This window comes from Mustela erminea, chromosome 14 (assembly GCF_009829155.1).
Source record: "Mustela erminea isolate mMusErm1 chromosome 14, mMusErm1.Pri, whole genome shotgun sequence".
Classification (NCBI taxonomy): Eukaryota; Metazoa; Chordata; class Mammalia; order Carnivora; family Mustelidae; genus Mustela; species Mustela erminea.
In genome coordinates this window covers 80873669-80901212 of record NC_045627.1, presented here as the reverse complement: position 1 = coordinate 80901212, position 27544 = coordinate 80873669, and the positions used below count along the sequence as shown (strand labels likewise).

The 27544-nt window shown below is 41.3% G+C and overlaps 1 protein-coding gene across 1 annotated transcript in view; it reads right to left on the bottom strand.

The window, feature by feature from the left end:
* Positions 1-20095, bottom strand: part of INPP5F (inositol polyphosphate-5-phosphatase F) — a 77181-nt gene extending 57086 nt beyond the window's left edge. The window contains exon 1 of the mRNA XM_032313706.1: positions 19762-20095. Within this exon, the coding sequence (XP_032169597.1) occupies positions 19762-19858 (97 nt within the window). The 5' untranslated portion in view covers positions 19859-20095. The remainder of the gene's footprint in view (positions 1-19761) is intronic.
* Between the last annotated feature and the right edge of the window lie 7449 nt (positions 20096-27544).

Sequence of the window (27544 nt, the reverse complement as noted above, 5' to 3'; positions counted from 1 at the left end):
CTGTTATACACATGGAGATAAATGTAACACTAGTAGTAGCTCCATAGCTGGAAAAAACTAGCAAGGACGAAAACAGTATTTCCCTTAGTAGAAAATTAAAATTACATTTTAATTATTACTATTTAAATTTTATTTTAGGGAAATTTATAATCAATCTGTAACTCATGGGGTAATTACAGACTTAATAATCCATAGTCTCCAAATTCATTTGAGTTTTGACTACTGTATCTTGAATGTCTTTGTTGTTAATGATACATTCAGTGGGAGGCAAATAAAGTTGACTTCTCTTTAGGCAAAACTGAAATTCAAAGCCAGGCCTATATGACTCATGGCCTGTGCTCTTAACCATTCGGCTACAGAACCCATACGTGGAACCAACCAATAAGACAATATTTACATCTTAAATAATATGCATTCATATTATAAAAGTCATACTGTATAACATTGGAAAAATATTTTATCACTCCCATCCTCCAGCCAGAAAACTTACTTTGCTATGGTTCAGGTCATATGCCTGTGTGCTACTGCATCACAAGACCGCAAATATAGCAATGTGTGCTCATTTTTTTCTTGTAACATTTCTTGAGTATTGTCTTATGTCTTTAAAATACTCTTCAAAATTTTAACTTCATGACTACATAATTTTCCACTAAAGAAAGCACTTCTTTACTCTTGGGCATTTAAGCAATTTCCAGTTTTCCCCCTATTATTAAAAAATACACAGGGCGCCTGGGTGGCTCAGTGGGTTAAAGCCTCTGCCTACGGCTCAGGTTGTGATCCCAGGGTCCTGGAATCGGGTCCGCACCGGACTTGCTGCTCAGGAGGGGACCTGCCTCTCCCCTCTCTCATTTCTCTCTCTGCCTACTTGTGATCTCTGTCTGTCAAACAAATAAAATCTTTAAAAAAAAAAAACCTGTGATGGGGTGTCTGGGTGGTATAGTCGGTTAAGTGGCCGACGCTCAGTTTTGGCTGGGGTAGTGACTTCGGGATCATGAGATCCAGCCCCGTGTAGAGCTCTGCCCTCAGCGTGGAGTCTGCTTAAGAATCTCTCTCTCAAAGGGGAGTCCCTTTATGCTGTTAGTGGGAATGCAAACTGGTACAGCCACTCTGGAAAACAGTATGGAGGCTCCTCAAAAAGTTAAAAATAGAACAACCCTATGACCCAGCAACTGTACTTCTAGGTATTTATCCAAAAGATAGAAAAATAGTGATTCAAAGGGGGCACCTGTACCTCAATGTTTATAACAGCAATGTCCACCACAGCCAAACTATGGAAAGAGCCCTGATGTCCACTGACAGATGAATGGATAAAGATGATGTGGGATATATATATATATATATATATATATATATATATATATATATGAATATATATATAGGAATATTACTTAGCCAATAAAAAGAATGAAATCTTAACCATTTGCAACCATGCAGATGGAACTAGATGTCATCATGTTAAGCAAAATAAGTCAGAAAAAGGCACCGTATGTGGAATTCAAGAAACAAAACAGATGAACATAGGGGAAAGGAAGCAAAAATAAGATAAAAACAGAGAGGGAAATAAACCATAAAAAACTCTTAACTACAGGAAACAAATTGAAGGTTGCTGGAGGGGAGGAGGTTGGGGGAAGGGGTAACTGGCTGACGGGCATTAAGGAGGGCATTTGATTTAAAGAGCACTGGGTGTTATATGCAACTGATGAATCACTAAATTCCACCCCGAAACTATTAATATACTATATGTCAACTAAATTGAACTTAAATTAAAAATTTTTTTTTTAAAAAGCACTCTCTTTCTGCCCCTCCCCACACATACATCTTCAGGGAACCCTCCTACACTGTTTTTGGGAATGCAAGCTGATGCAGCCACTCTGGAAAACAGTACTGAGTTTCCTCAAAAAGTTGAAAACTGAGCTACCCTATGACCCAGTAATTGCACTACTGGATATTTACCCTAAAGATACAAATGTAGTGATCCGAAGGGTACGTGCACCTGAATGTTTATAGCAGCAATGTCCACAATAGCCAAACTATGGAGAGAACATAGATGTCCATCAACAGATGAATGGATAAAGAAGATGTGATATATATATACAATGAAATACTATGCAGCCATCAAAAGAAATGAAATCTTGCCATTTGCAACGACGTGGATGGAACTAGAGGGTATTATGCTGAGCGAAGTAAGTCAGTCATCATATAGGAAAGACAATCATCGTATTACCTCTCTGATATGAGGAATTTGAGAGGCAGGGCGGTAGGGAGAGAAAAAATGAAACAAGATGGGACTGGGGAGGGAGACAAACCATAAGAGACTCTGAATCCCAGGAAAGAAAATGAGGGTTGCTGTGGTGTGGGAGGGGAGGGATAGGGTGGCTGGATTATGGATACTGGGGAGGGTATGTGCTATGGTGAGTGCTGTGAATTGTTAAGACTGATGATTCACAGACCTGTATCCCTGGGGCAAATAATACATTATATGTTAATTAAAAAAGATAAATAAATCTTTTAAAAAATACTGATAAATAATGGACATCCTGCAAATATTTTATTGCCTCTGTAATTAAGAGCTCTCAGACAGATTCCTGGGAATTAAATCAGTAGGTGAAAACATAAGAAAATTTAAAGCTTTCAGACATTACCAAATTGCTTTCCACAGGGTTATACCAACTTAGACTTCTGCCAGAAACATAGGAAAATGCTTGTTTTAAAGTACTCTTGCCACCATTTAGATTTCTTTATAAATTGTTCTCCTTTGTTGGTATCCACTGCCTAAAATGATGTTTATTTTCTTTTCATTGCAGGTAAAATTTAACAATTACACAATTGGCTACTTATGTTTCTTCTTCTAGGATTTTCTCATTCATATCTTCTATCGCATCCTGTATGTTCTTTATTGATTTGAACCCCTTTCTATTAAAGATGTCGACTCTGACGTGTCTGCCCCTATTTTCAATTTTTAATTCCTGTACCACTCCTTTTTCCATTACCTTTACACTTAAAAAGTTATTCTTGGGGCACCTGCCTGGCTCAGTGGGTTAAGTCTCTGCCTTCGGCTCAGGTCATGATCTCAGGGTCCTGGGATCAAGCCCTGCATCAGGCTCCCTGCTCAGGGAGCCTGCTTCCCCCTCTCTCTCTGCCTGCCTATCTGTTGACTTGTGATCGCTCTCTGTCAAATAAATAAATAAAATCTTTAAAAAAAAATTCTCTCTCAAAAAAAGTTCTTTACCCAGTATTAAGTATTTATTAATTTTACTTCCTTGTTAACTTTTAAAAGTTTAGCTACTCTACTGGAATTCATGTTGGTGTATAGACTAAAATACCCTGATTTCTCTTCAAACAACGTGCCAGAATCTCCTTCTCAGGCAGGCCAAGTCTCAACATCTACCAACACAGATACCCCTCTAAGGAAATCGCTCCAACTACCCATAACCCTGTACCCTGAGCTCAGAAGAACAGACCACAGTTGGAGGACTCTACCCTTTGGGTACCAAATGAGCCCAGAAACATGGAAGAGGAAGACAACGTTAGAGGTAAAGCATCCAAGAACAGTTACACATAATTGGAACTTTAGGCAGAAGAAAAGCAGCAAGAAAAATAGTGCAGAGGAAAGTGCAAAGTCTGTTCTCAACTTTGTCCCTTCAGGGGTGAAACACTTAGCAAGTACCTGCCAGGAAGCAGGCGCTGTACCGGGCTAAGAAGATATAAAAATAAAGGAGCAAGCTGCCTGGAACAGAAGACCAGTGACTGCGGTGGAGATGTGGAATGATAAGATCGGAAAAAGTAAACTGAGGCCAATTACGAAGATGTGAATAAAAAACTAATGAGCATGTGCTTCCTGGAGGCCAGCACAGGCAGATAATGGCATAAATAGAACAAGACTGCAGCCATGGACGGGCTGACAGTATTGACAGGAGGTAGAGCCTCAGAGGAGGGAAAGGAACAGCAGGCCTGAAACGACCTGGAGCTACACAGCCCGGGGGAGTGGGGTGGGCCGTAAGTGAGGAATGCGTAGGAGATTAACATGAACCACCAAAGAGGCAGCCAGAGAAGGACAGGAAGGGAATAAGTAGAATAAAAAATGCCACTGAAATATCTCTTCTCTCCAGAGTGGGAGAAGGAACAGAAGGGAAAGGGTATACAGCAGCTGAAAGAGAATGTGGGTGAGAACCTCCTAAATCAGTATTCTTTCCCATCTCTGGCAATTGGGGTCAGGGGAATACATCAGCCATTCAAAAAATTTAAAACTTTAAAAATAAAAACTAGGGGTGCCTGGGTGGCTCAGTGGGTTAAAGCCTCTGCCTTCAGCTCAGGTCATGATCCCAGGGTCCTGGGATCCCGGCCCACGTCAGGCTCTCTGCTGAGCAGGGAGCCTGGTTATCCCTCTCCCTGCTTGTACTCTCTCTCTCTGTCAAATAAATAAATAAAATCTTTTAAAAAAGGAAAAAAGACTGTGTTCCTAATAGGATGATCAAGGAGAAATATGAAGCAGAAGAGATATTCAGGGAGGAAAACAGAAGATGATGAAGTCAAAAGTACAGGTGTAAAAGCTGCCATCAGAAAGGAATGACACTACCTTTTTCCAGGTCGGGAAGGTGAAAGGCTAAATATAGCAATGGAAAAGCAGCAAAGGAAAAGATCAGATGGCCTTGACTCAGTAAAAACAGGAGTCGAAGTCCTCTTTCCTTTGCCGGGAGGTAGGACTGAGAGGGGCAGAGAGGGGCACCAGAGGCTTGGTATGGTGAGGGAAATCCAGAAAGTCAATTTTAAAAAGGTCTATGTGTGCTTGGAAACTTGGTGTTTTCAAGAAAAAAAGGGTCAATCCATTAGCAGGTCATGAAATCTATTTTGTATAACAAGATCAGCATTAACATCAATGAAACAGAATAGAACAGAAAACTGGAAAACTGCACCAGGTAAAAAGAAACGTTCCCTGAAATTTTCTTGCTTCCAGGTCCATATTTCACCAGGACATGATTTAAAAAGTACTCCTTATTATGGATCTCAAACATCTGAACATGCTATTTAAATTTGGGGCTCATTATTTCAACTTTGTTGATTATTTTGAACAACACTTGTATGTATACTTGCTAATATTTTCGACTACTTAACTTTAAAGTTTTTGAGAGAGGGCTTATTTTTCTTTTTTACTCTCACACCTTGTATATATTTTCCCATTTCTCCTTCTTAATTTTTGCTAGAGGTTTTGAGACTGCGTTGTTAGGCACATACACATTCAGGATTAATATACCTTTCTGGAGAACTGCTGTTTCCTAGGATGTAATAACTGCTTTTAAATAGTGCTCTGTATCCTGAATTCAAGTTTGTCTAACATTAATATCATGAAACAAATACAGTAGGCATTAGAAAAGGACAAATAAGAACATTGCTAATCCAAATGTATCACTTCTACTCCCCAGAGCCTTAGGCACAAAGTCCAAATTCCTTGGAAAAGTCTGCATGGGCTGGTCCTGTCCACTCTCCTACTGCGTTCCCCCACCCCCAGCATCCTGGCCTTCCTACAACCATCCAGAAGTGTGAACACGCTGAGTCTGGAATGCTGCTCCCCACCCACTTCTGCCTGCTTTTCATTCCAGACTCAGAACAAGAGTCACCGGTGTGCCCTGATCTATTCCCCACTCCACCCACCCAGTAGAATTCATCAGGCAGTCTTTTGTGGCCCTCTTGAACCTTGCCCGTATTTCCATCATGGCACCTTATTCTGGTAATTACTGGCATCTAATTATTGACTTCCCTAGCTCCCTGACTGAACAGAAAATTCATCAAGACCTAGTCTCATTGAGCTTTATATGTCCCTAGTACATGGTACACAGCAGGTTCCAAAATGCTGAATGGACAAATGAAGGTACGGCATGGGAATGGAGAGGGAAGTTGAGGTCAGGTAATTAACACTGTGTGATTCGGTCACTTGGTCTATTTCAGATAAAGACATCAGGGCTGGCTGTGCCCAGTGTGACAAAGACTTGTCAAAATCAGAACGCCATTTCCCACTTAGTGCAGGATTCTTTTTAATGTACCTCTATCACCATAAGTTTCCCTACAAAACGTACTGGAGTGTAACACCCTCATTTCACAATTGTACAGGGCTTTCAGCTCAACAACATCATTTCAGTTGCACAAGCCAGAACCTGGGAGACTTCCAAAATGCTTTTCTTCCTCCCCAAGTCCTATTGATCTTCTCAATATCTGATGAATGTCTCACTTCTCTCCAACCCCACTGCCACTACCCTTGTCCAGGCCAAGACCACCCCCATTCAGATCGTTCAAAACGCTCTGGTCAGCCCTACATCTGGCAGGCTGCTCAACACATAACAGGCATGCAAATATTTACTGAATGCACGGAGAACTCCAGACAGTTTGGTCCTGTGGTGTGGAGAGCGAGCTGTAAGGAGGCTGCAGAACTACACAGGGACCACTTGGGGGGACAACAGAGAGTAAACGCAGGAGCTGTTCCATCCAGATGAGGCAGATTTGCATAGGAGACTGAATGTGAGGACCAAGAGACAAGACAGTCTGGGGATGTGGGCACAATGAGGGTGCCGCCTGCTCTCTGTGGCCCAGGTGAAGACTGTCAGCTCCATGGCAGTCCCGGAACTCCTCTCAGCAACAGCTCCTCTGCTGTAAGTGGAAATACTGTCTAACTTGCAGAGTTTGTAATAAGCATCAAATGAGAGAATTATGCAAGTGCCCAACACAACGTCTGGCACATAAACACTCAATAACCTTTAGCTCAAGTTGGGAAATCGGTATGTGTTTAGAATTTCAGGTTTCTACCACTCAAATATCTCCAAGATTTTTATTTCAAGGGTCTTACATATGGATTTTGTTAAAGAGAACAGAAGAAAAAAAAAAAAAACTTCAATATGTTTTTACTTATTAAATCTTACGGCAGGATCATAAATCCTGAAAGCCCTTTCAGAGTAATAGATGTTTTATGAAAATATCTCAACACCTAGATATGCCCCAGAATCCTGTTCCCTTAAATCATGAAACACAGACCTATAGCTCTGATGCACCTCCCAACTAGGCATCTGGTCTCGGTCCCAGTAACCCATCTGGGTCCAAATGGCAAAACTGAGCTCGAGAGCCAGCTTTCTCCCTTCCTGTGATCCTCCACACACAGGAGAGAGGGAGACTCTAGAAGAGGTAAAATCTAAAAGGTGGTAAAAATATACTTAGAAAAAAGACACGAATATTATACAAGTGAAAATAAGTACTGGGTCCTAAATCATGAGAAACCACAGAAAAATATAAATAGAATGTATAACTTTTAGTCAGCAACAGAAAGACAACTGATGAAAATTTAAGCTCTCCATTGGAAGACAAAGAAAGTTGTAGGAAAAAGAAAAAACAACAGAAACCTCCCACATATACACAATAAATGGAAAACATAAATAAAAGGTAGAAATAACTCCTAATATATTAATGATTATAATAAATGTACAGTTTCAATTAACCACTTAAAGGAGAGACTTAAGTCTCAACTTTTCAGTTTATTTAATTCTATGCCTGTTTTACTTGCCACTGGTAGCAGATACTCATTAAATAGTTATTGAACCAAATGAATGAATAATTAAGTAAAAGTAAACATGAAAGATTGAAATGGAAAATGGATTTTCTCCTACCAACTGCTTATCTTCAATGACATTTAATAAGACTAACATCTCATTTTTACTGTTTTTAAAGGAAGCCCCAAAAGATCAGTCTTTTCCAATATGGTGCTTTTAATACTAAAAGCATTTATCTTTCAATAAATACAATAAATAGTGCAGTTGTAATTTCTCACAATGGAAGACTTACCTGAAAATTCGAGGACACTTTAAATTATCTTAAAAGGGTTAGCAGGGGCACATAGCTCCCCTGGCCCATGTAAAGACAAGACAAGACAACAGAGGAAGTCCTCAACAGGCAATGGAACTGGCAGGCCTAGGAAGTGGTGTTGTCTAAACTGCTGGGACTCTGCTGCCTGGTACAGCACCTCGCACACAGTTTGCCTCAAAATGTATATACCTTTTTAACCTATTACTCTTCACCAAGGAAATAAGAAGTGGCCTTAAGCAGAGTCTGTGGGTACACAGGACACACGCAGCTATTAGTCTGAGCATATGTGTCAACGACACTCAGTAACAGACACCTTGTCACCAATGTTAATGGCTACTCTGGAAGCAGAAGGCAATGGCATTGCAGACAGCGTGACCAGTGGGCTTCTACCATCCTTCCACAGAGAGCAGCCATGTAATGGATCTGCTCCAACCAACATACTGCTTCCTCATCTTTCCTTCAAAAAGTACAGTCCCATGTGTCATGCGAATTTGAAAGAGAAACATTTGAAATTTGCAAATAGGTTTTAAAATTTAGGAATTTCAAATTTATCTGGTAGAGTTGCTTACAAATTACTAAAGTACAGCACTTTAGAAATAATGTCAAATTTAAATTAGTGAAATAATTAAAGTAACATATACCCAAAGACATTTGGGTATTTAGTCATAGCTCAATTGTTTGACCCATTAGGGCAACATTTCCACGCTTATTTCAGACCCATCGGGCAGTACATGGCTTCTATTTTCACATGCCCTCCTCTTCCTGGTACACAGAAAACAAGTGATTAAATACGGTGTGCCTGCAGAGCCCATGAGTCATCCATTCCAAGAGCCCAGAGTGACTGGCACTCCCTCAGCCCAAGATAAGCCTGGGTGTCACACATCTACAGAAGTTTATAGGTAGTTTCACTTGTATCTTTAAGAAAAAAAAAAAGGTGCTAGAGTATGCATAAATAATCAGACCAAGTTTCATTTCCTGCTAAAGACAAAGGATATTATTGCTCTGAAAAGACAATCACCAACACCAAATTCAAACAGATGACGACAAGTGTTCTAACATGAGGAACTGAAAGTTCCCAATCTTAGCTCATGCTTCAGTTCTCAAAATTTAATGAAGAAAGGAAAACATGTTAGGGAATAATTTGACTCAAGTGCTATCTTATCATTGCAAAGTTTGATATATATTTTTTTTGAACTCTCTAACGGTAATTATTTTCCAGCATTCAGCAAGCTAAAGAGCTACCCAGTTTAGAAGTTCCAGCAGCTGGTGATTTCGTGGGGTGAACTCCAACTCAATGGTTGCTGATGATCCTGGCTTCTCAGGATCATCATCTGGGAGCTTTAGAAAATGCGAATGCCTGGGCCCCAACCCTTCAGAGAGTCTGAGCCAGCTGGTTAGGGTGGGACCCTGGCACAGGTATTTTGTTAATCTCCCCCAGGTGATTCTAATGTACCAGCAGATTGAGAATTACTGGTCTAAGGGATTGTGGATTATTGGGTGGAACCTGCATTAGTAATTTTATCCTATCAGTTTTATTCTAGATGATGCCTGCGCCCGGAAACACTCCCATGAAATAAAGTACTAGGAACTGCATAAAGATCACATAACATAGTTAGTTGGCTTAAAAGCTGATCTAATCTAGTATAAAGAAATATTTCAAAAAAATTAACCTTAAGAATATTTAAAAGATGAGACACTACTTAGGAAAGGGATCTTAAGAATTTCTAGACTTTTCTATTATGATGGGGATCTAATTATGGTACAGTAACAGAGCCACAAAGTTTTGACTATGATCATAAAGGATATCAGAAATGGCTTTTTAAACTCTACAATAATCAATCTAAAAATTGTTATGATTCTCTGACATGCAAAGTCCCAACTGTCACATCTCATGAAAAGGCCAACGCAACTCAAAAAAGAACAGAGGACAGTAAAATAAAAAAGACTTTTGTGAAAGGTCAGACAATGTAATCAGGTTCTGGGAGGACCTGCTGAAAATGGAAACGTACAAAATTATGGAAGGTATGGACTTCACAGGGCATTCCAAATATTGCATAGGAGACACATGTTAAAAGACATGGCTTGAGAATAAATGAAGGCAAGTACAGCTTAAATTACGACTTTCCAAACTCATTACCTTAAGAAGCTGACAATATAGTCAGTTCAAATAAGGATTAGATAAAATCCTCAAATAATAAACTCTTAATGCATTACGCAAGGGATGGGATATACCCCACACCTTCTGTGTTCCCCAAAACTGTTGTTTGATATATCTTTCAGAAATAGGATCCTGAAAGCTAAATCAAAACTAACAATTGGTATTTCCTTTCCTCATTTTAGAGCTTTCAACCAAGATGCATAAAATTAACACTTCAATAATTAAATAGATGCAACCTTTCTCCCAGCTGGTGTTCAAATGATTTCCTAGCCTTTCCCAAAACTCTATTCAAAACTCTTACTCTCTTCCATCGAGGATGGCTTGTATTGTTTATTCTGCCACCATACGTCCCCAACGAAAAGCTCGGCCTTCAAATCCATATCAGGTCTAGAATTTGTCCTTTTAATAGGCCTCAAATGAAGATGCTTCTAGATCAAACACAGTGCCCTGTGAGTGGGAGGTAAGGGGGAGAGCCTGTAAGATTTCACTCTGGCCATTAGGCACTACTCATTCTCATAAACCCTTTTTTTCTTTCTTTGAGTACCCAATTAGGATGAAGTCATTATGCATACAAAGAGTATTGTCTGCCAAGAAAAAAAAAGTCCTTAAAAGTCTACTAGTATATATATACAGCTATTTTTCCAGGGCTTTCCACTATTACAGACAGAAGCAACCCTATTATTTAGAGCTGGAAGAAACTTCACAGAATTTAAAAAAAAAAAAAAAAAAGAGCACCTTTCTTCCCATTTTCTTTATTAGGAAGAAAAACAGATTTTCACTACCTTGAAAAAAAGACAACACTTAATCCTCAAATTTTAATACCCAACACAAGCCTCCCAACAGAACTGGGCCTTAAGCTCTGTCACAGCATCTGTCACTCTAGAACCCTGTGTAGGTCTCTCCCTGACTGGACCACGGCCTCAGCTACAAGGTACAGTGTTCTAGCCACCTTTTTCTTTGGCACAATGCCCAGCAGACAGGTCCTCAATAAGTGTTTAAAGAATAAATAAATGACTTCACAGAATTTGAGACGGTGTAGAATTTGGAAGGAGAAAGAAACAGAACACAAAATTACAGGGGGGAAACGAGGTGGCTTCTTTGTGAAAAGGGAGTTCAGATGGTCCCCCGCCCCTTGATGGTCTGACTTTTTGACTTTACAATGGTGCAGAAGCAATATTCATGCAGTAGAAACTACATTTTGAATTTAAATTTTTTTTTTTCCTGGGATACTGTTATGCCAATATCATATGCTCACAATGCAGGGCAGCCCCAGCTACCTGTAGCTCCCAGTCAGCCATGCGATCCCAAGGGTAAACAGCCCACACACTGAACACCCATTCTATAGCCATACAACCATTCTGTTTTCACTTTCAGTGCAGTATTCAATAAATTACAGGCGACGGTCAACACCTGACTATAAAATAGGCTTTGCATTAGATGATTTTGCCCAACTGTAGGCTAACTAAAGTGTTCTGAGCACATTCAAGGCAGGCTAGGCTAAGCTATGTGTGGGAGGTTAGGGGTATTCAATGCCCTTTTGACTTACGATATTTTCAACTTACAATGGGTTATCAGGATGCAACTCCATCATAAGTCAAGGGAGATGTACAGTGGAAAGAGCTAAAGGGGAAAAAATGAAAGAGCTGCTAGAAATGAATCCTGGAGTCAGGAAACACAGCAGCCCAGGAGGAAGAGTAGCAAACTATGACTCTGCTCAACAACTTCTGTACCCTGAGGGTGCGGGAGGTCTATGTGCCTGAAGTAGAGAGAAGAATGTATACACCTGGCATAAAAACAATGCATAATGATATTCAGGAGCATTAGTGATAGTATACTGCAAACTACTAAAACTAAAAGCATTAAGGCAGGGTTTTAAATTTCCCAATTATTTCAGATCTTCTGACTTTTTCAAATTGTATATATTGACCACTGCACAAACTGTGAAATTTGAAGTTCAATGTAAGTGAAAAGTTGTTTCAAAAAAAAAAAAAAAGATTCATAAAGAAAATGTACTTTTAAATACCCCACTATCAAGTTACAGAAATTCATGATTCTGAAATAAAATGAATCAACTTAAAAGAAAAAACAAGGAACACAGACCTAAAATCAACCTGTATTTCATTCAACCAGCCTTACCAAAGAAAGCAGGCAGGAGTGGATGCTTTTTTTGTGAATGAGAGCAGTTTCTGTAAGGGTCTCACAGCAACGGGAAAATGAGTCATCCTAACAGAGCATGGGATTTAATTAAGATCCTACCAGTATGTGTTGTGATAGTACTATAATGCTAAATGTTCGGTGTTTATCATCAATTCTAAAATACTACTTAATATTATCAACAGCTACTGATAATTTTTAACATGTATTATTTCTCTATTTTGTTAAATATACTCCAAATGTTCTTCTCAGCTCAATATGGTCAGTTAATACATAATGATTATAACTTAGACTAGCTAACAAGTAATTATTTGTTAGAAGGCTCTAGGACATTGCTGTTACTTCTCAGGGCTTGTGTTTGCAAGACTAAATTTTTAAAACACTTGAACAGAAATAGACCAGTTTACAGCTTATTCATACAAAAATAGTAATATAGCTTACAAAGATCTAACACGTTTAAATCCCCACGAAACCACACCAAACCACCCAACCAACAGCAAAACTAGTCTGATCTTCCAATAGTCTAGTATCTATCTGCAAATATGTCACCTAATTTTGTTATAAATTCAGCAACAAGTGATTTTTTTGTTTTGTTTTGCATAAGAGCCAGTTCAAGAAAAATAAAAATGTCTTTGTATCCCATTTATTTTCATTCAAAACAAGAAGAGATTTATTGAATCCCAGACTTAAAAGTTAGATTTCCCCCCTTTATGAGTAAAATGACAACAAGAATGGGTTTTGGTTTTTTGGGTTGTTTGTTTGTTTGTTTGTTTGTTTTGATTGGCAAGAGAGGCAGTGTTCTGGTCTTCTACTCTTATACTCTCGGTTTAATCCTCCCAATAGAACCTTTGCTGCTGAAGATATGCAAGGTCGACCAGGGACTAGAATCATTTCAATTCATTCAATATGATTTATACAGAAGACCTGCTATGGGCCAGGTGCTAGGGAAATCGGGGTACATCTATCCTGCCTTTTCTTTACTGGGGCTGAGTTAGGCAGTTAGGACAAGGGGAGTCATACTTCTGGGCATCCGGGAGCTGCATGAATGCATCCAAATTTCTGAAACACCAAGCTGTCAGGACTCCCTGGTTTCTGGCACCTAAATGCTCTAGCCTACAAGGCCTCGACACTGCCTCTTCTCTGACTCCAGCCTTTGGCAAGTCCTGGCATCTGCTGGCTCAGGCCTGAGAACATAAGCATCTAGGAACCAGTGATTCTACAAAGGTTCTAGTCCGCTTTAAAGGTGGTTTTCCTGGAGACCTCTCTCTTCCACTCCCTCTCTGCTTTATGTGCTCTGCAAGGATGCCTGTGAAATTGGATCTGGGACTCTTGACAGACTGCGAAAGGCTTCAGGTTGCTCATCACTGGCTGAACTAGTTCCCAGTCAGTACATATCAATGTTTCCGCTCCAAGATCTACCCTGTATCTATTCCCTTCCCAAACTGCAGATGATCTGAAAACTTAAAACTGACCATAACTTGGAAAAAGCACTTGGCAATCTATTCTATAATAATATTCTCCGCAACTACATAAACTAATTTAGCAACAAGAAGTCAGGGCAGGGGTAGGGTCCAAGAACCAACCCGTAGTCCCATTATCGTCCTTTCATTCCATATAGATCCTTTCTCAATATGCATGCTTTGACATTTGAGGCTTTTTTATTTTCTCCATACACTGCCCTATAATGATTATGATAGCTAAAGATATATTTCAGGTATTACCCATAAAAATATAAATCCTGTAACTGTAGTCAAGAAAGTAGAAAGGTTTGTAAAACACTTTTGTCATTATTGAGGAAAATTTGGCTTTGGAGTCATATACTGGGTTAGAAGTTTCATCCTCTTACTCTGTGAATCTGGGCACGTTACCTGTTTGTGCCTCAGCTTCCTCACTTAGAAAATCAGGATAACAAAACTTTCTTCCTGATGTTTATTGTGGGGAAGAAATGATATAGAACCTATCAAGGGCTCAGAACAGTATCTGATTCAGAAAAATGCTCAATACATAAAAGCTGTTGCTATTACTACTATTAAACTAGGTTGACAAAGTAGACAACAAAATATGCATAAAAACTTCCCCAAATCTGTACTACTTGATTGCAAATGTCATCATTCACTTTAGACTATTTTTTTGAAGCTAAAGAAGTGGGGGGTTACTTTAGAAAGAGGGTTCTTTTCTACTTTGCATGCATCAATGTTCATAAAAATAAATGTAAAATCGACCTAACTACTAGCCTATTAGAAATATAAAATATTAATATAAAATATAATATATAAAATATGGGAGAAAAGTGGTTTGGGGTATAAAACTGCTAAGCGATTTAAAAGAAGACCAAAAACATCAGGAGAAAAACCTAGTTATTCAACCAAATGGTTAAAAAGATTTTTACAATAGATTTAATAATCAATTTTTTTAAAAAAGTTTTTACTTATTTATTCCAGAGAGAGAGTGAGTGCAAGCACACACCTATGCACACTAGCAGGGGGAAGAGCAGAGGAAAAGGGACAAGCAGACTCCTCAGTTGAGCGCAGGATTTGATCCCACAATCCCAAGATCATGAAATGAAGTCACTGGGCTGAAATCAAGAATGAGTCACTCAACAGAGCCACCCAGGCGCCCAAATAATCAATTTTTAAATTAAAATACCCTACAGCACCTGGGCTCAGGTAACCATCTCAGGGTCCTGGGATCAGGCTCCTTGCTCAGCAGGGAGTCTGCTTCTCCCTCTGCCCCTCACCCGGCTCATGCTCTCACACACTCTTTCTCTCTCTCAAATAAGTAAATAAAATCTTTAAAAATAAATTAAAATGCCCTATTATGTTGGCATGGTAATTTGTGAATTTTTAGAAAACATTATTTTTTTTTTTAAAGATGAAGTTCAGGGATGTGTGGGTGGCTCAGTTGGTTAAGTGTCTGCCTTCAGCTCAGGTTATGATCCCAGGGTTCTGGGATCGAGTCTCACATCAGGCTCCCAGCTCAGTGGGGAGCCTGCTTCTCCCTCTGCCTGCTGCTCTCCCTGCTTGTGCTCAATTGCTCTTTTGCTCTCTGACAAATAAATAAATAAAATCTTCAAAAAAAAATTAAAAGATAAAGTTCAAAATCATTTTTTTCCAAAGTAAATACCAAATGACACTGAAAACTCTAAATAAACTGAATCTAGTTTCATATGATTCTTCAAAAGAGATAAAAGTTCTATGTGGATTTTAATTCCATAACTATAATTTCTCATTCAAAATAAGTTAACTTCATATGACATACTAAAAATAATTTTCACACACACACACACACACACACAAAAATCTCTAAGAAGAACAGGAACACTTTTTAAGGTTTCTGTGAATTCTAACTGAGAGCTACTATCCCCTCCAAAAAAATGTTCTCTGGTATTCATCATTTAGAGTATCATATCTATAAATATGGTTTACATGCTTATGAATGTTATGTATATGACAGATGCTTTGCCATCTTTTTATGGTCAGTCTCAGAATAGAACGAAGCAATACTCAGCAGGAAATTACATAACACCATCATATCAGACAAAGCCACAAGGACTTAGTGGAAGCAATTTTAAGACTAAAGTGATAAGACTATATCACCCTTCCTATATCACCCTTCCCCAATAGTAGACTGTACTATAGTCCTTTTTAGGTCTTTAAATTATAATCTTTATTCTCAGATAGTAAAACACCACTCTTAGGAGATCACTGAATATTCACACAGAGCTTTATCATTTTTCCTAGTAGAAAATAAAACAATCTCTGGTAGTCATTACCCTGCAAAAGACATAAGCATCCACCAAAAAGCAGTTGCTGGATATGAATGCAGACTCCTCACTACCCTTAAGAAACTGGAAAGACCAGGAAAAAAAATAACAGTACTCAAGAGTTTAGCTAGAAGAAAAAATTGAAAAAATTTAAATAATGTTAAAGATGAAAATAAGGAATATTACCACAAAGACTTAAAAAAAAAAAAAAGGTGATGCTAAATCAGAGAAAAAAAACACAAGTGGAAATTCACTTTCCTCATATTTACTTCCTCACCCAGCTGCACAGAGATTTTCTGCCCCAATTAGAAGATATTCTAAAACAGGGCCTAAAATTAATATTACGCATAACACAACATCATATTTTTATGGCAATGATATTACGGAGAAAAAAACTTGCACTTTACCTCAGCTCAACCAAAAAGACCTTCCTTGTCCTAATTACTCTAAAGTCCAGATTCCAAGATGAGTAAGTACGGTTCCTACCTTGGGGAATGCATTGTCCACTAGGGAAGAAGCAAGTAAACTATTTTCATATGATGATGCATTATGGACTATAAGAGAAGTGTGCACTAGGCATAAAAAGCACCTGGAAACACGATAAAAATGACCAATAATTCTACCCCAGGAACGTGGGCTACGGTGAGCACAGTATCCGAGCTGTGCCTAACAAATTAGGCAGGCAAAGGAGCTGAAAGCATTCCAGGCTCAGGAAATGATCATTTTAACTTTAAATATCAATAGTGATTCTTCTGATGTCTCTAGGAAAAATTAAAGTACTGTTTCAGGTTGTTCAATAGCCACAAACAAAAACCACTACGCCCACAGGCTTTTTTGGTTTTATATAATAGTGCCCTTTGGAAAAGAAAAGGACTTGGTCAGTAATCTATTCAGTTAAATAGCCAATAGGAAGCAATGAGATTTTAAATGCTGTCATTACAAACAACAGCAAAACTGTCCATGAAAGCAGAGGGAAAAGATCTAATAAAATGAAAACAATATTAAATGATCCTATAGAAAGAGATCTGAAAAGCACTTATCCAATTAAAATACCATTATTAATAGCCATTCTTTAAAAAGGATCTTGAGCACTGCATAGGAAGAACTATTTGGTGAAGTTTAATGCATGGGATCCCTTACTCACTGGGTACCCTTGAATACCTAAAGATCAAAACAGACTGGTACTTCAGAAACATAATGGCCTCTTCCTTCCTCTAGATTTTTGTTCTACTTCTCTCTGTGGTCTTCTATATCCTCAGAAGTGATATAAACTTAACTGCGAAGACTACAGACATTTTATTCTAAAAAATTTTTTTTAATTTGCCTTTTGATATGGACTTCAGATATATATATACAGTAATACAAATCACATGGCTTACTCCAAAAATCTAGGCCCAGATTACCCTGTGAATATTCCTTAAAGGCTTAATCCTGTGACTCATTTCAGTTTCTTTAGCTCAGAAGTATGGGTCTCAGTAGCCTTCCACTGAAAGCTGCTAGCCAGCATCCAAGAAGAGTTGACTTACTTCACTTGAGGGGATAATTTATCCCAAAGCAACCATTAGGACTGGAGAGCCTCCTGGTACAAGAAACAAACACAAACCAAAGAAAATGACAAATAATTCACTTAAAACCCCTCCTATTCTGAGGACTCCTGTGACCTTATCTCTTTGCATGTAATCAACTAGCTTGGTTCACCTCTGTCCATCTTAGAGGCTAAGAGAAAGGAGACTGGCCCTAGAAATGGAAATAAAGCCAAGACTTCTCTATTTATATATGTCTTAACTGCCCAAATTCACAGGTGACCACCTAGAGAGATCCTATTCCTTTACAAAATACATTAATTCTGGTCCTCCAAGATGTACACTGAACAAACACTGAACAAATTGGTATTGGTTTTTGTTTTATTTATTTATTTATTTGACAGACAGATCACAAGTAGGCAGAGAGGCAGGCAGAGAGAGAGGAAGGGAAGTAGGTTCCCCACTGAGCAGAGAGCCCGATGCGGGGCTCGATCCCAGCACCCTGGGATCATGACCTGAGCTGAAGGCAGAGGCTTTAACCCACTGAGCCACCTAGGCACCCCAGGGTGGTTTTGGTTTTTTTTTCTTGTTGTTGGTATTGTTTTAAAAAACATTTCTGTGATGTACAAGGACTCAAAAGCCCAACCCTCATTTTATAGTTGAGGAAATGAGGCACAGAAAAGTGTTCTGTCCAGTGAACTGGAGATGATCTCAAGTTCCGTACAGCTGTAATCGTCAAGCCCTAAGAGTCTAAAGAGTTGGCTCATTGGCAGCCTCGAGAATTTTGCAATCTACCTTTCCTCAAGGAACATCTGAAGCCTTACCCCAACCTGGGAGGGGGGCGGGGAAGGCGGTGCCAGGCAAATGGTCAAATCAAGAAAAACAGAGAAGAGAATGACTGGAGACTGGTCACAATTATCCTATCTACAACGACTCTGGTCCCAAAATCATCAGGAACGTTCTCTGGGTGTAATCATTTCTCTTCCATTCTGAATAGAGGAATTAAAATGTAATAGCTAGGAAATACACCCAGAGCCTTGGGAAGAATAACAAGTTTTCCTTCACCGCTCTCACAGATCAAGTAGGTCTTAGGAAAGCTGGAGAACCTGCCGGAAAGTGTTCTGGAGGCTCTCTCTCTGTGAGCTCAGGCAAGTTACCCAAGTTTCACACCTGCCTTCTCACCTGAAAAAGAGGATGCCACCACTTGCTTCTGTAAGGCTGTTGTGGGGACTGGGAATAATACATTAAGGGAAAAGGTCCCTGGAAACCATCTTATACACAGTAACAGCTGATAAGCAATGCTCATTTGGACTTTCTCTACTTTTTTCAATTCAGACCATGTAATCCTTGTCTACATCACACACAAGAATTACACATAAATTTTAAATGTTCTGGCTATTTCTTTAGAACTCCATTCTCGCACTTCTAAAGTGAAAGCTCTCTGAGGTGATTAGGAAAAGGCAACCTCAAACAGGGAGGTGCTACCCAGTCTCCCCCACAAAGGAAGCCGCCTCCTGGACCCTTGTCCGCTCTCTGAGGGCAGGCGCTGCAGTCTGACTCACCGCTGTCAACTAATTTTCCTCACACAGACTAATCCGGGCAGACCTAGGCATCTCCTACCAGCTTACGCGACACCCAGACACGGCCCCACGATCCATCCTGTATGACAATACTGAGTCATACGAAAGTATTAAAAGTTCAACATTACAACGCAGTTCAGTTGTAATACTAAAGTCAAAGAAAAGGAGCTTTAAAATCGGGTGCCTGTGAGGTCACCAGAACGAAGTCACCCCTCTAACAAGAAGGGACCAGAAACACACAGATGTCAACAGGGAGTGACCCTCCCGCAGGACGTTCCACTGAACCAGCGCGATCGTTTCTGGCCCAAGATCGGGACAGGATTCGAACCCAGAATTTGTCTCAAAGGACGTGCCAGAGCCGCTCCGGAGTGGAAGAGGCCTTTAAGGCCAGGCGCCCCTCGCCCGAACTTTCCGGCTCGGCTCCGGTCCGCTCTGCCGGGCAGCAGAGCGGATCTCAACGCGGAGGCGCGCTCGGAGGAACGAGGGTCGCCGGCCCTTTGTCCCCCGCCGAGCGGCAGAGGCGAGACAGGCTCTCCCTCCCGTCAGGAAATAATGACAGCTCGAGCGCCTCGGCTCGCGCCCGCCCCGCCCCACCCCGCCCCGGGTGCCTGGGCCGCAGGCGGCGCCCGCCCGCCCGGCTGCCGGCGCTGAGGGGCGGCCGCGCCCCCTCCTCGCCCCCCGCCCCGCCCGGCTCCGCCGCGCCGGGCCCGGCCCAGGGCCACCCCGCGCCGCCAGCCTCACCGGGTCGGAGCTGGAGGCCGCCGTCGCGGCGGCTGCACCACAGCGCGCGCTCGCCCTGCTGCAGGATGTAGTGGTCCTTGGCTTGGAAGAGCTCCATGCCGGCCCCGGGCTCCGAGGGAGGAGGCGGCGGCGGCCAGGCGCGCCCCTGTCTCCGCGGCCCCCGGCCCCGGCCCCGGCGGCGGCGGCGGCTGCCCGCGGGGGGCGCTCGGGGCGTCCTAGTCGGCCGGGGCCGCCGGAGCCCGCGCCTCGAGGAACAGCGACTGAGGGAGCGCCCCAGCGGCCAGGCCCGCGGGAGGAGAACGCGCACCGGCGGCGGTGGCGGCGGCAGCGGCAGCGGCCTTAGAGGCCTCTCCCCCAGCTCCGCCCCTTGCCCGGCTCCGCCCCTGGCACAGCTCCAGGCCCCACCCCCTTCAGTGGCTCCGCCCCGGGTTCAACCAGGCTCCTCCCCCTCCCTGTCGCCTCCGCGCGCCTCTTTCTCCTTTCGGTGCCCCTTTCCGCCGTTTCCCGCCGCCCTCCAGCTTCTCCCGGGTTTCTCCCCCTGGCTCCTCCTCCAGGCTCTTCCTCCCTGCTCTCCTCCTCCCCCAGCCCTCCTTCGGCTCTCCTAGGCCCCGCCCCTGGTGGGCCCGCCTTCCCTCCCGAGGCGAGGGCCGGCTTGGCTGAGTCAGGGGCCGGCCGTCCTCACGCAGTGTAACTTCTCGAGCGGAAGCTCTCTCTTGGGATCTTCCCTCCCATACCAGCGGGTTATTAACTACTTTCACCAGCCCTGAGGAAAGCCCCGTCGACTCCTCACATCCAGCCTGAAACCTCCTCCTCCCGGGGCCTGAGTTGCCCTCAGAGACCCAGGCCAGGAGAGCGGGGAAATGCAACCCAACACGCTGGTTCCAGGGTCTAGCCCCAGCCAGGCTCTCCTCAGAGCAGGGCAGTCCTCTGTGTCGATATTTACTCTTAGAACCTTGTGACTTTTGACAACAGCAGGTATTCAACAAATACACATCCAGGAGCATGTAACAGTGAGAAACACACAAGTATTGGCACCGGGCTCTAACTAGCGAGGAAGAAGGGAGCAAAATTCAGAAGCTATCGTGTTCCGAATTAAATAAGAGGGGTCTGAGAAGACGTCAAAAAAATAAGTCATCAGTGAAGTGGAAGGAATCTAGTCTGACAAGCCTCCCCCAACCCCAAAATCTTTGAGCCAGCTGGTATGTTGAACCGAATATGGCTTGGGAGTCAGGTCCCTGGTTCCAGGTCCAGCTCCAGGTGTGATCTAGTGTGTGAACTGGGGAAGCTCTCCTGGTCTCAAGATGGTGGTTGAACTAAATGGTCTTTAAATTACACTCTCAGTTTTATATATCAGTGAGTCTTGCTACTTCTAGCTCCTGCATTCTATAATGTTTTAGAAGGGAAGGGGGAAAAATAAGGTACGAGACAAGAAAAGGAAGGCAATAATTTTAACCTTCTGCTTAGATAAAAGTGAGAGGGCCCCCAAAGCAGCAAGGAATTCCATATTACTAATTATTCCAGCCCACACTGATTTCTCTGCTGAATTTCCATAGCACAGAAAGACCCATGATGACAAACTGTCCTGCAATCTCTGATAAGTAACAAGTCTCCTGGTCTGCCCAGGTATCTTAAACATAAAAATCAAGAGGAGTGATACCATATCAAAGCTTTGTGATGTGAGTTGGACACAGAAGATAATGGAGACAAGATTCAGTAAAAGCATCAGTTTCCGCTTTACTGTTGAATTCAGCCATATGTTGACTTTCCTTAGCAAAAATGAATAGGTAATGAAAAAGTCCTCTGATGACTGTATGTTCTACAAATTATTCTGTGTTTTTTTTTAATTAATTGCATTGTCAGATGTGACAAAAACAATGCTATTGTAATTGTTTGAAAAGAATTGGCTGGTTGATTGAAAATTTTCCTGGTGTTTCGAATCAATGATTCCAACCCTAGCTACCTATTAGAATTAGCTGGGGAGTTTTTCCAACCACACCAATGCTAAGACTTCAGGCCAATGAAATCGGAATCTAACTGGGTTAGGCTCTGGCATCAGCATTTTTTCCTAAGCTACCTAGAGGATTCTAACATGCAGCCAAAGTTAAGCAACACTTTTTAAAATGAAATTAATTGGAAAAAAACCTGTCTGAAGCAGCTTAGCAGAAAACAGCAGTCAATCATTAACTAATACCATTCCATGGGGTCGATTACCTATAAATCCAGAGTTAACAAGCAGAATCTTTAGGAGAGAGAAAACCTGAAGAAAAGTTGCTCCTAAACTTGACTTTCTCCCCTCTCTCTCTAAATGCATGCCTGGCTGAGCAGAATGAATGAAAAGAGGATATACTCTGTCCTTAGCAGATATCAGGTCCCCAATCTCCTGCCACACCTGCCCTGCCTTGCTCCTTCTACATAATTCTTGAACCTCAGACCCTGCAGCTTCCCCATTCCATGGCTGGTCTCCCCATCTGCGGCCTGTGGCTGTCTGCTAGCCTCCATCACTCTCTTCCAGCTTCCAAATTCGAGGCCCTCCTGCCCTTGAATGATGTCACCCAGGTTGTACCCAAAAGTCCATGTGATGCTGTACTGCTTTTTAAACAGGGATGACCCTATCTTCTTTTCCATGTATGGTGTCCTTATACTCCTTTAAGCATATTCACTAGGGAGGTAGGTTGTAGTATCCAGCTCTGTGTGATCCCAGTCAAGTCAGAAATCTTTTTTTTTTTTTTTAAAGATTTTATTTATTAATTTGACAGAGAGAAATCACAAGTAGACGGAGAGGCAGCCAGAGAGAGAGAGAGAGGGAAGCAGGCTCTCCGCCGAGCAGAGGGCCCGATGCGGGACTCGATCCCAGGACTCTGAGATCATGACCTGAGCCGAATGCAGCGGCTTAACCCACTGAGCCACCCAGGCGCCCCTCAAGTCAGAAATCTTAAAAGAGATGATTACCAAGGGCTCTTCCAGCCCTGAAATCAATGAATGTGAGGAAACGTGTCCACATAGTTGAACCTCCGCAAATAATGATGGTAAATGACTCAACTCTGATTATTGATTTGGCCTTCAGTATCAAGTTTATTATTTGTCTCTGAGATTTTGGGGGTTCTGATTGGACTCTAGTGTTCTCTGGTGAAATTTGACTTTTAACATCATTTCCTATCTACTTGTCCACAGTCTTGTATGCTGTTTGTCTATGAGAACTTTCTTCAGTCTTGTTTGTGTATGAGAAATCTTCCAAAGGAGGGACTTTTAACAAAATACATGTTCTGCCTGCCAGAAGGCTGCTCATTCTTAGCTCTGCCACGGAGGTGGTTACAGGCCCCAGGCACTTACAAGCCAAACGTTTACATTTGACCAATGCTCAGCCGGTTTCTCATGGATTTGCCTACCAGTAAACTTCTGCTACCTCCTCCCATAATTTCACCAGGGACAATTGGAAAGTGTGACAGCCATTCTGGAGCACTTTGACATACATAAAATTGTTTGACAAAAGGGGGAAGGCCTCTCAGGAGACTGTCACATTGGTCTGAAAGAAAGAGATTGCTTTGTTCACTGGAAAAGACCATCTCCTTAATTTCTATACTTTAGGGGGTTAAAAAGTACTCAGTGTTTAATTGGCCTGATAGAATTGTCCACCCAAGTCATTGTTTAACCAGCTATGATAATTCTTTTGTGTGTGTCTAAGAGAGAAAAAAATGAATCTAATCTCTCTGCATCTAATCTCCTTCCAGAGGGAAGATAATTAGCCTTTACAGTGATCATTTCATATTTGTCTAAAGCCAGTTCTCTCTCACTTCCTCACCGTTAGGCATTTACTTTTCAATTAAATAAAATGGTTAAAAAATTAGTTCTAAAAAAGCTAATTTGAAAAAAATGTCCAAGATATACTGTTAAATAGAAAATGTCCAAATTGCAGAATAGTATTTTAAAGTATGCCATTTGGGTTTTTAAAAGTTGAGAATGAGAGAGAGATGTTTTTATAAGCCCAGAAGATTTCTGAAATAAAATACAAAGAAGTATAGTTACCTCAGAGCAATGGGAAAGGGAAGTGGATGAGAAATACAAGGAGGGCAGAAACTTCTTTTCAGTTTATATTCCTGTACAGTTTGGTTTTTTTAACCATGTGTTTTTAATGCTTTAAATAAAAAACAACAACAACACTAGTTAAATGTGTGTGTATAAAAGTCCTTCTACCACACACAAAAACATTTTTAGGTAATCTACTGCCTAAGAGTTTAGAACCTCTGTCTGGACAACCAGAAATCCAAGGCATGGGTTTTTTGTTTTTGTTTTTTTAAAGATTGTATTTATTTATTTGACCGAGAGAGAGATCACAAGTAGACAGAGAGGCAGGCAGAGAGGGAGAAGCCAGCTCCCCACTGAGCAGAGACCCTGATGCGGGGCTGGATCCCAGGACCCTGAGATTGTGACCTGAGCCAAAAGCAGAGGCTTAACCTACTAAGCCACCCAGGCACCCCAGCACAGGTCTTTTTATTTTACATACCCTACTTAGTACTTTTGAGCTTTCTTAACATTTTAAATGCTGTCAGAGTGAGGTATGATTAAGTAGATAAGCCATTTTCCTGTACTGTATACTTTTTTAAACAGAGCATAAGGAACAGAGATTTTTCTTAAGCACATTTTCGAAACCACAGCCATAACCGTGGCTTGTTCTTCCCCTCTACCAATTATAACTCTCAGGTGGGTGACCTATTGGGTTGGTACCATCATAAATCAATAACAATGGTCAAAAATGCTGTCTGTTAGATAATCATGTTAGAGATTTTTTTTTAAAGATTTTATTTATTTACTTGACAGAGAGAGATCACAAGTAGGCAGAGAGGCAGGCAGAGAGAAAGAGAGGAGGAGGAAGCAGGCTCCCCGCTGAGCAGAGAACCCGATGTGGGGCTCGATCCCAGGACCCTGAGACCATGGCCTGAGCCGAAGGCAGAGGCTTAACCCACTGAGCCACCCAGGCGCCCCCCGCCTAGCAGATTTTAAATCCACTGTTTCTTTTCCTGCTGAAAGGAAAAGAAAATCTGCTAGTCTGCCACCATTTTGTAAGGGTAGCACTTGGTCACAAGGAAATACAGGATTACACTTTTCCTACTACTGCTCCATCCTTTTTCCTCAATTTTCTAGCCATTCCTCATTGAGCCTGAGTTAGCAGAGAAGGTGTGTATTGGGTGATGGGTGTTTGTAGGGCTCCTGACTGGTTGGGCAAGGGGGTGGGGTACACAGCTGGGTGGAGCCAAGAGTGAACGGGATTTGCAAAGTCTCTAAGATGATGTTTTTAACAAGGCTCATGATGAGTAACCCGAGATCAGCTGCAGATGTGGCAAAGATCTTTCAAAATTGGGTCCTCATCTAATTTTAGGATTAGAGTAAGGCTGTTGTTGATCTCAAATATGGTGAGATCCTAACATTTAAGTTGCCCATAAGCAGTGCATCGTTTCTCACGTTTTTTCTCATCACTGTTCTATGAATTAATCAAGATTCTAGGTTGTCGGTGTGATGCTTTTAAAGCTACAGCCCACGGGACTCAGTCCAGGGCAGCACCGAACTTAAAAAAGGACCCATTCCATACAGCTAAAAATAATTTAAGGAAATGCAATCCTTTGTGAATATTTCTCAATTATTATAAAGCCCTCTGTAAGTTGTTTTTTTCAGTCTTACTTTTCTTCTTCTCATTGTCCTCATACAGCACAGATACCCCTGTCCCTTTCCTCTCCAGGCTCCTTCCTCTTTTTCAGCTCTTTGCTATGAAATCTGACCACTTAAAGATACCTTCCTTCTTAGAGGATGGGAGAGGGAGAGAAATAGCACAAGCCTAAGCCAGAAGGCTCTCCAGCTGTGGGGCTAAGGGGGCGGTCTGGGAACACTCAGACAGACATTAACCATGCTGTCCTGCAGTCAGGGCCTGCTACTCCCTTGGGACTCAGCATAATTATTTTCATTTTGAACTGGAAAAGAAGAAGTCTCCTGTAAACAATTTGGAGGTGGGGGCGGGGCCCAAAGACCAAGATGTGGACTTTTCTCCCCTTGTGAGTTTATGATGAGAACTCCGGAGTTTGGCTCTGAGGAGGATAGCAACCTTCAGGGATGGGCGTCCACCTGCAGAAATAGACAAGCTCCAGATCTGAAAGCACTTCACAATTCACTACCAGACCCTTGTTTCCTGCTGGCCCTAACTATGAAATGCAGTACTTACTGTTCTGCCTGCTGACCTTGAAGCCGAGAAATCCAAGGGAGATGGAGAGAGACAGGTAGGAGAAACAGTGTGATGCAGGCAGTTCTGATGGACTCTCTTCTCTTCTCCCCTCCCCACCGTCCTACCAGCCCTGCACCTGGTCTAGGCCCAGTATGCAGAAGTGTTTGCCAGTTGCATATGACCCCATCAACTCTGGTAAGTGGGAAGCCCCTGTCTGGCCACCTCCTCCATTCACCGAAGCTGTGTGGGCAGGCAAATCTCCCACTTGTCTCTAAGCCTGGCTTCCTTCATGTAAAATGTGGAGAAAATATAAAATTTTCTTTACAAGTTTCTCAGCAGGATTCAGTGAAGTCTGAAAGGGTGTTCTGAGCTATAAACTGTTAAAGAAGTGTCATTTTATAATTTTGCAAAAATCTACTTTATGTGTAAAGTGTCCCCACTAGATTTCAGTTTATTTCATAGGTTCCTAACATGTCATATATACAGAATATGACATGTTAGGAACCTATGAAATATACATATATATTTATATATAATGTTAATATATATTAAAATATATTATATTTTATATTTAATATATATATAATATTATATATTATATTTAATATATATTTAATATATATAATATATTTAATATATATTAAAATATATTATATATTATTATATAATATATGTTATAGTATATATAATGATAATACATATTAAAGAAGAAATAGGGGCACCTGGCTGGCTCAATTGGTAGAGCATGGGGCAATTGATCTCAGGGTTGTGAGTTCAAACCCCACATTGTGTGTAGAGATTACTTCAAACATTTAAAAAAAAGTTAAAAAGAAGAAATATGTCAATATATACATGATTCAGATATTTTAGTTCAAATCACATTATTGGGGAATAGGAGTGATTGATATTAATCATATAACTTGAAGGTGGATGTTGGCCTTAATTCACATTAGAGACAGAATTCACCCTGAGCCTAATGATACATAAGCTTTGGGACTTTTGGATTTCATCCAAAGTCCTGTACCAAATTCTGTACTCATTTTGTATTTTCCTTTCTAAAGAGGATCCTCCATATTTTAAAAAGCATTAGGCACCACAAACCTTCCTCCCAACACTAGCATAAAAGAACATTCTGTGCTTCTGCATTCCAGGAGAATTTTATGCCTCCTCTTTGTCTTCTCTTGATTCGTCCTTCTGTCTTCAGATATTTCTCTGGCATCATTTTAGCCTCTCCTCTCCTTTCTAAACTCAGATATTCTTTTTGCCACCTCCAACTCTCTAAGCCACTAACAATCACGTGGTGGGGGAACACATGTATACATGCACCCACACACTCACTTCCATCGAGAGATAAATTTGGAGATCGGAAATAGCGTGTTCAAGAATAGCACCATTCATCCCAAATGACTCAGACGGAGACATTCCAGTTCATGGGGAGCCTTTCTGGCAAAAATGGAGCTAGGAAGAATTCTTTGATTTGATAATGCTAGGCTTATAGATTGTCCAGGAGAGGATTCAAAAGTGCTATTAATAGGAAGAAAGTGTTTTCATCATGTGATATCAGACTAGGCTGTC